The 13,910-nt window shown below is 26.6% G+C and overlaps 1 protein-coding gene across 1 annotated transcript in view; it reads right to left on the reverse strand.

Annotated features, from left to right (window-relative positions):
- Nucleotides 1-13,910, reverse strand: part of LOC136972722 (zinc finger protein aebp2-like) — a 78,754-nt gene that overhangs the window by 25,494 nt on the left and 39,350 nt on the right. Inside the window, 2 exon segments of the mRNA XM_067267330.1 lie at nt 1,678-1,745; nt 12,179-12,303. Of these exon segments, the coding sequence (XP_067123431.1) occupies nt 1,678-1,745; nt 12,179-12,303 (193 nt within the window).

Consider the following 13,910-nt stretch of genomic DNA (forward strand, 5'->3'; position numbering starts at 1 on the left):
AGAATAAATTATTCTGATAGGAGCTAAATTAATTTTTGTACTTATTATAATTAGCTTATAAAAAAACAAAATGACTTATACAGATAAATGAAGAATCAAACATTTTTGAAAAATCAAATTGATTAAAATTTCACAAAGGTAGATCATAGAAACAATAAACAGTAAAATATAAAAATGCCAAATAAGTTATAAAGATGAGTACACCAATGAAACAAATTGTATATAAAATTAACATATTTTTTAATTTTACAGATGTTACAAATTTTATGGAAAAATGATAGTAGTGAACATGATATATAAAATCAGCATACACTATTTCAACAGTATGAATTTCTGATGAACTAGTCATGTGTTGAATGAATTAATATAAACAAAAAAAAAATTTTTTTTTTTTGTTAATGGTTAGTAATTAATATTTGTTACAATATGTATTAGAGAGTTAATAGTAAGAATAAGAAAAAAATGTATATCTGGTAACAGATAAAAATAAAAATACACATATACAAATATATTTAAAAAAAGAAGTGTCAAAAATTTGTCACTTAATCATTCTTTCTTGTAAAAAACAAAATATTTTAAATTAATTCAGTATTCAACTACACATTACTCTATTTTTTGTTTGAGATATTATACTTTTTGGATAATAAAATCAGAAATCATTTCAAAGTTATTTTCCAACTAAGTAGTTCATTATTATTTATATAATAATATGATATGTACATTTACAAGAAGTGAACTATTCATTCAACTGAGTTTTGATTAAATAGCTATTATTTGGCTACTTTTTTATGGCTAATTAAAACTAGCAGCAATATAATATTACCTAAGCAGTTATATATAGATTCAAACTTCTGAACAATGGCCACTGATGAAAACAAAAAATGGCCATTGTTTGAAAGTTATTCTGTATGCATTTATGTTTAAAAATATGGTTGCTGTTTAGAGGTAGCTGTTATTGAAGGTTCAAATGTATTAGATATATTCTTATTAGTTTTATTCAAATATAGCAATGTTACAAATTATCAAATAATTTTATAACATTATATATTATGTATATGTACTCTGAAAATTCATTCTGAATAAAGTGAAAATGTTTGTAAAGCCAAATATAAATATCATCTAGTAAAATACTTTGTGGAGACTTGTTCTGTTGCAAACTGGATGCATATGCCTCTAAATACTTCTCATAGCTACTCTTTTAAATATTAGCAGGAGCTGTACAAATAATTTTAAAATGTATGATTCATTATTGAATGGAATTTGATATATTTGATTGATTGTAATGGCTATTTTATGTTCCTGAAAATGAAAAAGAAAATCCAAAAATGTTTAATCCATACAAAAAATTTATTTGAACTTTGTAACTTAATGGATTGTTTGCAAGTTAGAATAGTTTTTTTTATTATCATTATCATCAATTCTTAAATATATATTAGTGCTATATTTTATAAGAGGTAGAAATATGCAAACTAATATCTAAGTTAAAAACTTTTCAGATAGGAAGACTGAGCCCACTAACCAGTATATCTTAATATTCTGTTTTAATAGTAACAGTTTTGTCATTGTAAAAAAGTGTAATTGTTATTTCCAAGATATCAAGAATATGCCTATATTTGTTTATTAAAAGTTTCATTATTTTAAACATATTAAATTTTCATTACCAAAATTTTAACTTACATATTCTCTGGTGACCAATGTAAAAGGACTTTCACTTTCCCACCTCCTTCCATTCTTCTTGCTATAACCTAAAAATACTTTCAGAATTAATATATAAATAATTTTATTTATTTATAAAAGAGCTTTATGTGAAGAAACTAGTGTCTGTTTTACTATTATGCTATGATATATTTTAAATTAAAGAAAGCTTAATCTACTTTCCCTAATTAAAAACATTTGAAAAATTTCTAAAAATCTCCAGGACATCATTAGCATAATATACAATTTAACCTATAGATTTTTAAGAATCCTTGGCAATTATATGAATAAGTATTCATATTTTCAGTATTTACAAAAATGTTTCAATAATTACAAATGCAAATACAAAACGATATTAACTTAATGTCAGTATAACTAAATAAATAAAATAATAGAAAATATTATAGATGTTAAAATAATATTATGGATACAATGCTCAAATAGACAAAATATACGTCAATTTTATACATTCATTGTTTGAACAAGAAAAATCCATTCTTATTTCTTATGCTAATAACTCAATCAAAAAATACATAGATTACAGAAGTAAATAATTCATTTAACAACATCTTAATATTATAATTCCTAAGTACTTTCAGATAATACGAGTCCTATGAAGATAAACAGGTATAATTTAGAACTGGAGATATAACTAAATGAAGTGAATACTGAGGACTTTTAAAACTATTTGATAAATTCAAATAAACAGAAAATTTAGTGGAGGGAAAAACCAATTTAATAGAAATAAAAGAAAAAAGGAAAAAAAGTAAATCCATAATATTAAAAAAGTTTCGTTTAGTTTTATATAAAAAATTATTTTATGAATTTTATTTGCAAAGTATAACTTAAATAAACATCTGCAATAATAATTTTATATTTTCATATATTTTGTTTTTTATTTTTTAATTATTTTTTCTTTCTCTGTAAAATTTTAATAATAAGATTGCATATTAAGAAAGCTTCCTAATATGCAATTTCCATTCTCTACACTTTCCAAAAATTTATCTCATTGGGCTGCAATTTGAAAAAATTATAGACCTATAAATTCCCACTGTCAGTGTCTGTCTGTCGGTCTTTCCTTAATCTTGAGAATGGAGTTAGATAGATGAAATCCAAGACCAGATATGTAAAGTTTAAGGATAGAAGGCCTCGATTAACTACATATGAACTTCTGATGCAAACTGGAAATTATGGTATTTAATTCAAAAATTTTCCTCTGTAAAGAGTTAGATAGATAATGGCATGACTGTTGCTAACAAGGAAAAGTATGATATACAGGGGCTTGCTAACAGGCTAAGTATTATGTACTGTATAGGGGCAAGACACTACTAATTTGAGGTGGAGAGCATATATTTTAAATTAAATAAATGTAAAAAATATGATGAAAAATTGCAGCTCAGCATTCTAATGACATCACAATAAATAATTGCTCGTATTACTTATAAGATTAATTTTTTGAAGAAGAATTTGCATTTTAACATAATAAGTAACTGTCCATGTAGGAACACACAACATAATACAGATCATTGAGTGAAATAATTTTATATAAATGCATGTAAAATTATTTTTATTCTTGAAAGAACAGGCTACATAGAACCCAGTGCCATTTTAGCCTTACACATAATGTAATTTTTAGCCTATAAAATTGTCCAGAAGATGCAAAATAAAAACTCCAAAGTATACATAATTTTAAATATGTAAAGGTTGATTATTCAAAAATTATGTCTCTAGGTGACAGTCTACTAGGGTTTATACAAAAACTGACTTTTTAAAAACCGGTTTTCAAATTTTCACTCCCCCCCCTAAAAATGGAAATAAGGCATGTTTACAACTTATTTTAACAGTTTTTAGTTTATTTAATATTTATAAAATTTCAAAAATATAACAAAATAAAATCGACCAACGTCTACACAAAACAAAAAAGAAAATAAAAAAGGAAGTGCTAGATTATCACATTAAATTATAAAATTTATTCCAGAGAAAACCATAAAGAAAAAGGAACAACAATGAATGCCTACAAAATATTATTTTATTTCTATTTTTCCAAAGAAAATATGATTTTAGAAAACAAAGAACATCTATAGATCTATTGCTCAATCGTGTCCTTATTTTGCACACAAAATTGCCAGAAATAGAAAAAAACTCTCTCACTTGCTACTGAGCTGGGTTTAATTGTCTTTAAAGCATTAAATAATAAATCTAAATTTTTCGTTCTTCTGTTTGTACCCTCTAATACTAAAAACTACTTCTTTAGTGTCTTAGGACTGGATGAAGCCACTTCAGGTTCTTGGAGATATTTATGTATTGATTTTTCCATAGCATTTTTTAAAGCTGTGGCTTGATTTTCTTTGCCACTTTTTCATCATTGCAGTCATCTTCTATAGAATAATTTGGATATATTCTTGATAATATTTGTCCAGATAACTTAATGATATCAGATTTTGCAGCTAATGGAAGAAATACACTAGACAAATTTGTCCAAACATTCTGTGAATTTTGTAAATAAAGGAGAAGTGTTACTAATCCCATTTGTCTCCTCTTTGGAATTTGTACCTCTACAGCACGTAACAACTAAAAACTAATTTCAGTTTTCAAATTTTTCAATTCACATAACAGAAATTCAAATATGCTTTCACTTGTTAATAAATAGGACAACAAGATGCAAACTTTGTTGTCCTAGGGCAGCAGCTACTAAACGTATTGGTCCTTAAACTTTAAGGAGCTCTACAATTTTAAAATACCCTGCTTTGTTCCACATGTGAGAAGCACTGATGTTATTCAAAGCTAAAACAATGCATTCTTTTAAGTGTACAAATCTTTCTATCGTTTTTCCACTGTTGAAAGATTTCTCCATATTGTAGGGAGAATTGGATGCTTTTTAGGCCTAGGGGATTTTCTTTTGTTTTTGTAGTTAGTTTTATGAAACTTAGTATTTAACAATATTCCTATTTTATGTCAGAGACAATTTTGACACAAAATTGTCTCTGACATAAAATAGTGTTGATGTTTTTAATCAAATAATTAATTAATTTATGTTTAAATCTAGGCTCAAAAACTGGTTTTTTAGTTGGAAAACCCCAGTTTTCAAATTATATAAATTTCTTCAAAAACCGGTCTTTCAAAACTGACAAACCCTACAGTCTACTCCCTTCTTGAATATCATTAGTTTTTAATAATAATGTCAGCAAAATTCATCCAGAATTACAATTTTCTTTTGCAAAATTTGTTGAGTATCAATAAAAATAACAGATTCATCAGCATACATTAATACAAGTATCTCAACATGATTGAAGAGACAAATCTCAGATAAGTTAGATTTAACAAGTTTCACTATCATTAGCATACAAATTAAAAAACAGTTGACTCAGAATCTCACCCTGCAAAACTCCAATGTCAAATGAATCAGTCATTTCAGCTAGTATTTTTACTCTTGCAGTAGCTTTGGAGTATATATCAATTACAAGACTAAGAAACTAGCAATGTCCATTCTTTCTAACAGAGACATAAAACTTGATGATTAACAGTATCAAAAGTAGATCTAAAGTGCACAAAAATAGCATAAATTTTTGCTCTCTTTTGTACCAATTAATGTAATTATACCAATGCATTTAATACAAATATTTGATCTTGACAAGATTGGCCAGGCCGAAGACCTGCTTGCTCCCGACACAAAAATATCATATTTAAAGTCCATTCTTCTAGTCTTATTTAATAAAGATGTAAACAGTTTTCCAATTACAGGAACCAAAAATATATAGGACAATAACTTTTGGGGTCATAAACATCATCTTTTTACTCTTCTGGTTCTGTTATATATAACATAGGGAAAGTATAGCAATTGATAAAAAAAATGACAACCTAAAATTTTTACAGTTTTGGATTCAAGGGACCTTGAAACATTTAAAAATGCAAAAGAATTTGAGGGTTTTTTCTGTATGTATGGATGCTTACTAGTGTGTGTGTGGGGAAAGCACATTTTGTTCACACCCTTTGCAGGTTAATAACTCCTGTGTCTTTTGTAAAAAATTTCTGAAATTTTGCAGGGATGTTTATGCATTAGGGTGTTGATATTAAATTTTGGCAATTAAAGTCAAGGGGATGAAAAAATATGGGGGGGGTAATGTCATATCTCAAGTAGGGCCAGACTTAATGAAGATTTATTTATTATTGAATACAGTAATACCTTGACTTACGCTACCCCGACTTACGCAAACCCGGAGTTACGCGATTTTCAAATCTCGACGATTCATCTTTTGTTTGAGCGCCATGCAACTTTTGATTACTCACTCCCTCCACTCTATTGTTCAGCTTACATGTTCGGACATGTCGCGTGGAATCGACGCATAGCTACAATTTATTTTGTCTTATTTCTGTGTTTGTTATATTTACGGAGACTTGAGACTCTACTATGTCATCCAAACGAAGTAGAACTGATTCTTCTGCATCAAACAAGAAAAGAAAAACTTTATCTTTAATAATGTTAACTTTACATTCCAAAGACTTCGATACAAAAAATGAAAATTTGTGAATTAACAAAACTTGATCCTTTAGACCCAGTTCAATCAGATGATCGAATAACGGTTGGAAACTTGACAGAAGGCCTCAGTTTAATTAAAAAGAGGTTACAAATTTTAGAAAATTTAGACTCCAACAAAGAGCGCATTTCTTCCACAAAATGAGAAATAAAAAAATTATTAGCATGCTATGAGGAAATTTTGCGGGAGAAAAAAATCTTTGAGCCGTCAGACGAATTTGTTAGATTTTAGGAAGCCTTCTATAACAAAATAACTTTGATTTATAATTTTAATAATAGAATTTGTTATACATATGTATTATCTAATATTTTATTAAACATTTTTTTCTAAATTATTGTTTTCTTTAGTCTCCGGCCCCAATTAAAAATAATTTGTATGTATTTATATGCGAAGTTATACCCCGACTTATGCGGTTATCGCTTGGTCCCACCTATCGCGTAAGTTCGGGGTATTACTGTATTAGCATTTACAATTTTTTATAAAACTTAATCCCCTATCCTCAAAATTAGCCTTTTTGCCATTTTATAATAATTAATTATATTAAAAGTTTTTACAATAAAATATCATAACAGATGGTTCCAACTGCAGTTTTAAATGCTGTTGTTATTGCAAAATTTAGTCAACTTGTTGATGAATTTTATATAAATTGGAATAATCAAAGATTTAATCCACACTTCTGGAAAACACTAAATATTCTGTTCTAATAAAATCAATTCCAGATGAAGTAACAGATTTAAAACAGTTACTAGTTCCTTTTATCTTCTTCAATGTAAAATCTGAAAAACACTGACCCTGTTGAAAATCCTTTATACACATCCATCTACAACTGTTCATCATGAATGAATACAGAATAATCTTTAGAAGATTTAGCAACATTGAAACTTAACCATTTTTCCAAGGAAATTCTTAAAACTTATAACCTGATAAACTTTTTATGTTTAAAGCAATTAATTAATTAATTTGCCAAAATATTTTAGTTAATAAATGTCACCAACCTTCTATTTAAGTTCCAAAAATAAGACCTTCTTTTGACATAATAGTTTATACTCTTTTAAAATAGTTTTTTACAAAACATAATATTCATCTATATTTAACAATTTCCACAGATATTTTCTCAAGCTATAACACTCATTATCAAACCATACATTTGTTATATGACTTTTATGAGGTACAGATTTATCAGTATAAATTAAGTCAAAACATATTGCCACTTTAACTATACATTCCACCAGATCATTAGATTTAAGAGTTTCCCATACTCATGTGATAAACATTATCTAGTCTAAAAACAGATTAAGGTTTAAGTTCATCCCTCTGAATGCACGTTTACCAAAAATTGTCTATTGGAAACTCCAGATGATACCAACAGGATCACTGAAAGTAGAACAAGTGAGTGATCAGAGCCTTTCTGTGATAACACACAAATCATTTACAATATGAGTATATAGTTCTTGTGACATTATCAATTACACTACAGTAGATCATCGTTTATCCGAAAGTCGATCAACCGAAACGCCAGTTAACCGAAAGCATTCCAGTTGGACTGTGTCATGCTGAATTGAACGTTTTTGATACTAGATTAACTTCCAAAATATAATTTTTTATATTTTTCAATATATTTATTTTGTTTGTACAAAATAAAGAAATAATTTTTAGCGATGCAATAGTCACAATTATTATTTTAAAAAATTTACATTAGGATTAACATCGACGAAAATTCAATGCAAAGTGACACGCAACAGAGAAAAATTTCAACACGAGATAAGTTAATATATTTTTTCGTACATGATTGGTTATCTGAACAACCCCAATTTATTTGGATAAATGAGGCTCTACTGTATTTTCCATTGCTGTAAGGTAAGTAAAACTACCTTCTTCATCTCTTGGAAATAAACCATTTAAACAAACAAGATTATCATCCTCACCAAAATAATGAAGAATTTTCCCTCTATCATTAATGATAGAATCTTTCAAAACTCTCAAAGCAATTTGCTGGTCACATGACAAATATATGACAAAAACATGAAAAATAATCAGAATATCATATTCTAGCATTAAAGTCTGCTCATAAAATCAAGTTAGTTTCAGGTATCAAATAATTTTCTATAGGCAATAAAGTACTCTTAAATCATCATTATAATAATTGTCAAAAGGAATATAAGACACTATTAGCTGGATATTGGTTAACTCCTCACTATCTAGTTATAAAAGGAATAATGTTGTAATCTCAGACTTATCCTTCTTTCTTTATCTTCTAATCCCATTAACCTCTGATACAAATTATTACATATTACAATTATTTCTATGTTTGATTTGTCATTTTTAACATAACCATTTTCCCCAAACAATTTCAAGGGCAGAGAGCCTAGATTCAAGGTTTACCAAAGCAGTACCTATATTCTCAATTGCATTCTAAGCATTCCAAATTACTTGTAATTTACTATTGAAAGAGGCTTGTAATTTCAACAAAGTCTAATTCCTTCTTAGACGTAAATCTCCTTTTTGGCACTTATATGATCAACTGATCCCTTGACTCACCTGAGACATTCTCCTCACTTCCAATTTGTCTCCTTACATTTTGTGGTGTTACATCTTGAGATAATGGCAAAAAAGTTTTCCTTTTCTGAGACAGGAACTCTGTCTAAGTTTTTCAAGAAGAAAACAAAAACAAGTCTGATCAAAAGAGAGCAAAAAAAGTCATGCAAACACCCATAAAAGACATATATTGCTCCCTATTTAAGAAATATTAATTTCCCCTTCATTCTAATTTAATAATGTGTAGTTTTCCATAGTCAAACTGAAAGATGACTCAAAAGAAATTTTTTTAGTAATTACATACATATTGTTAAAATAAATTATATGAATGCACAATAAAAGTGAAAATAATACAAGACAATTTTATATTACTGAATCAAGAATATATATTATAAAATCTTGCACATTAAAATTTTTTTGGTATTTTATAATTAATTATTTTGTTATTTCTATTTAAGATTAATAATTATTTTTGAATTATAAAAATTATCATTAAGAGCCAAAAATGAAAGTTACTTGTATATTTATATTAATAATTATCACATGAATTTTATATTACAGATTTGCAGTTTATGGTAAAAAAAATTGTTTATGATTATAAATTCAAATTATACTATTTATTTATGATCATAAAAATCAGTTATTCAGTTCAAAATATGCAAGAACAATAATCAGAATGTATATTAATGAATGAGTAATTATTTATTGCGACATTGTTACAATGCCAGGCTACAATTTTTAATCATATTTTTAATTTATTTAATTTAAAATATATGCTCCCCACCTCAAATTAGTAGTGACTTGCCCCTGTACATAATACTTTTCCTTTAACAATAGCATTGTGCTGGTCATCTATCTAACACCTTTTGGGGAAAATTTTTGAATTGAAATAACATGACTTCTGGTTTGTATCAGAAGTTCTTATATAATTAATCAGACCTCCTGCCTCTAAAGTTTCCATATCTGGTCTTGTCTTTCATCTATCTAACTTTGTTCTCAAGATTAAGGAAAGACAGATAGACAGACAGCCAACAGTGGAAATTTATAGGTCTACAATTTTTTAAAATTGCAGCCCAATTATAATACAAAGTGTTCCATTTATGTTTATGTGATCTTGCCACAGAAACTCTGCAGAGTGAGAATCCTTGCTTGGAGCATATATATATATATATATATAATGACTCAAGAACCATGCCTCTACAACCTATAGTTTGAGAAAAATGCAAAAGAAAAGTATGATGTCATATCCGGTACACAAAAAAGTAAGCTTTATTGGAAACACAAACTTTGGTATTTGCATATGACATTATGCTTAGATAGCAAGATGCTCAAAATGACCATTGCACATATGAAGGCATGCAAGCACACACCATAGAGTGGTTGATTGCACATGATCTTAATTGCTCATCTCCATGCTGTTTTCACTTTTCTGGACAACACAATACTGGATTGTGTGCAGTCAGTCATTCTACAGCATGCACATGCATGTATTGATATGCATGGTGTCCATTTTGAGTATCTTCCCATGTAAGCATAATGTCATTTGCAGTACTGATGTTTGTGTTTCCAATAAAGCTTATTTTCTGTGCACTGGATGTGACATCATACATTTACTTTTGCATTTTTCTCAAAAACTATGGGTGTAAAGATATGATTCTTGGGTCATTTTTTATATACTCCAAGTGAGGATTTTTGCTCTGCAGAGTTTATGTGGTCTTGATGGGATACCCTGTATTTAATATGTAGTGTACTTCTGCTAATCCAAACTAATTATTATACATGGGGATTGGATTCAACTGTTTGACTTAGTGGATTGAATATAAATAAAAAACAAGTCAAAAATGACTACAGACTTTTTAAAAATTAATCCATTATTTATTTGTTTTATTGTCTGGCACATTTGGCAGAAAAATAAATAAAATTGGTTCACATTAACAAGAGTGCATTGTGTATGTATATGAGCTGCTTGGGGAAACATAACAGTAAGTGCCATCTATTGCTATTTTCATCACCCTTATGTAATCTTTTGATTCTTGTTTCAACTATGTCATTATGAAACTAGATTGATTACAAAACACTTTCAGTAAAAGATAGATTTTAGAATAAATTTATTATGATTTATGGTTTAATTACAATTTTACTTTTGCTGTATTCTAAAATTTCCATTTTGGCATTTACCCTTTTTGTTCCCACGAGCAGCTCATATATATTTTAAATAAAAATTCTTTAAAATCAACTCTCTATGCTTGCAATGCATATACTATACATTCACTTAACACAAACTGTATTGTATAATTTAGCATTTTACATGCTAAATTATAATAGTTTTAATTAACCTTTTTTCACAATCAATCATGCTTGGAAGCATTTATATCTTTTTCCATCAACTTCTATTTAATTCCTTTGCAGTAAACTTTGAACAAATTACTCTTCAAACTGAATAAAATTTGATATATATGTATAGACAAATCCACTAAATATTTGGATTTTGTACAAATAATGAGAAACTGCCATTTTCATTATTACAAAGAGTAAAAGAACAATAATATACTCAAAAAATAGTCATTTTCACAATAATAACAAGAAAAAGAAGAAAAAAATAAATACAATGATAACTTTAAATTATTAATTTATTTCAATTTGAAGAATAACTAAATATACAATTAAAATTTCCTGAAAAGTAATATAAAATATTCAAATAAAACTATTTTAAATAGAGCATGTAGGCTTTATAAAATCTAACCAATAAGAATAAAAATAAGTTTAAAACAGCATTCCAAATAAAAACTAATTTGACCTCTGTAAAACTGTACATACATAAAAATGAGAATATATAACCGGACTTAATATCTAACAAGACAACTTCTGTTAAACTGATTTAAAATTTTGTTATTTTAAAGTTAAAAATAAAAAACTTTCTTCCCAAAATTGAACCAACCAATCTTAAATTGTTGAAAAGACAGCATTAAAACCTCAAAGTAAGCTCTCTACAGTTAAGTATGAATGATTTAAGTCATTACATATAAACTATGTTATTTTTATTCGTCTTGCTATGTTTTTCATCCATACCAAAAAATTTAAAAATTAAATATATACAAACAAATATTTAACTGTTCAGTTAATTGTTGTTGTTTAATTGTTTAAAATCTGCATATTTTAATGATTTATACAATATTTTAAGTAATATGTTATTGTACTGAATGTTTTAAGTAATATTTAATACAAGAGTTTTCACATATCAATTACCTGAATATGTATTATCCAGGTGATAAATATATTTATGATATAAAAAAATGGTCAGATAAAATTAACATAATTTATTTAAAGAAAAAAAAAAAAAAGGTGAAATCAAAATTAATGGAGAACAAATAATCAGCTATTTTTAAAATTAAATGGTGGTAAAAGTAGCTTACAGTGCTATAGAAAGTAATGGTCCCAGGTATTCCTTCTGTATCAAGTCCAGTTACGGAGTTCAATTCTAATAAACCATGTCGAACATGCTCCATAATTCTGGCGTCAAAAAAATCTTCTGTTTTAACTGCATAAGCAAAGAGAAAATTTTAAAAATAAATACATAATTACTCATCACATAAATTATAAAACTTATTTCATTAAATCAAATGCTAACTTCTTAAATCAGTCTCTGGAAAAATAATACAATAAATATCAGAATGGGATTCAATCTCAACATGTTCCATTTTAAAAGATTCTTCCTGACAACATAAGCATTTTAAGATTATAATATTTATTAAATTTTGCTTAGAAGTACTAAAATCAACTAAAACTACTATTATAAATTATAAAGAAATAAACTTAAAATACATGTACACACATGCATTTATATAATAAAGTGAGAAGTAAAAATTTAAATAATATACTATACTAAAGATGTTTTATGTCTTGATCTTTAAGCAAAATAATTTTGAATTCTCTCAAACTTTAGCAAACAAACAAATCTAAATGTCTAGAATTTACCTGTAATTTTACTATTTTAGATTAAGATATTGTGCAAAGTATAAATAAAAGAAATTCATTTTTTCCCCTAAATTTAATATAATTTTGATCATATTTTAATAATCCTGTATAAAGCAAAGCTTTCCAACCATGGATCGTGACTTCTGACTTCCAATGGTTGACAAGCCAAAATCCAAGATAGTATTACGATAGTTTCTACTAAAAAGAAAAAAAATGGAAATGTTGATATAAGAAACCAAAATTTACTGACTCAATACATTATAATATAATATTCAATAATCTTAAACTATTAAAGCAAATAGTAAATTAAGTAATTAACAAAACTATTCATTACAAACCATTTAACTTAATTCTTGTAAAATTATCTTATTTATAATGAAATTTACATTAATTACAATTGCGTATTATAATCATTATAACAGTGTACTATAATAGTAGAGCAATTAGTAATAGTTATAACAGTAATAATTAAATACCAGATGGAATAACATATTTCAATTAATTACTTCTGGCAAAACTGTTAACAAAGTATTCATTTAAATATTAATACACCATCCATTATTTTATATCAAACTCTGACATAAAAATGTTAATATATATTCACTATATATATTGCTCTTGGCATTATATCTTTAAACCAAACTGCACCTGTATTTACTTTTTATTTAATGAACTACAAAAACTATTGGTTTCACAGCAGCAATTAAATTTATACAAATATCTAATTTTAGATTTAATTATTATGTTTTAAAGCCCTCTAAGTATATTAAATAAATTATAATTTAAATGTTTAATAGAAGTTTAAGCCTTAATTAATTTATTAACGAAAAATACAATGCAGATTATGTTGACTAATTTTTGAATATAACAAATTATATAGAATAATTTAAATTTTTTTAAAAATGCAATAATATTTATTTAATACATTTTATTAAACGATCAATGACATAAGATTCATTCAAACACATTACAAAAAAAAAAACACCAAAACGGAAGTGGAGTGTAGGAGTACACGGAAGACAAAACGGGAATTAAATGAAATTCGGAAATATGTATCGAAAATTTAATTTTAACGAATACATAAAATACATTCATAACGTGAAATTATGCTTTAACTTCCTACTATTTGTTGTTCGAAAATATTTTTAAAAATATCCTGCTGAATAAGTT

This window comes from Centruroides vittatus, unplaced genomic scaffold (assembly GCF_030686945.1).
Source record: "Centruroides vittatus isolate TY-2023 unplaced genomic scaffold, ASM3068694v2 contig_301, whole genome shotgun sequence".
NCBI classification, from domain to species: Eukaryota; Metazoa; Arthropoda; class Arachnida; order Scorpiones; family Buthidae; genus Centruroides; species Centruroides vittatus.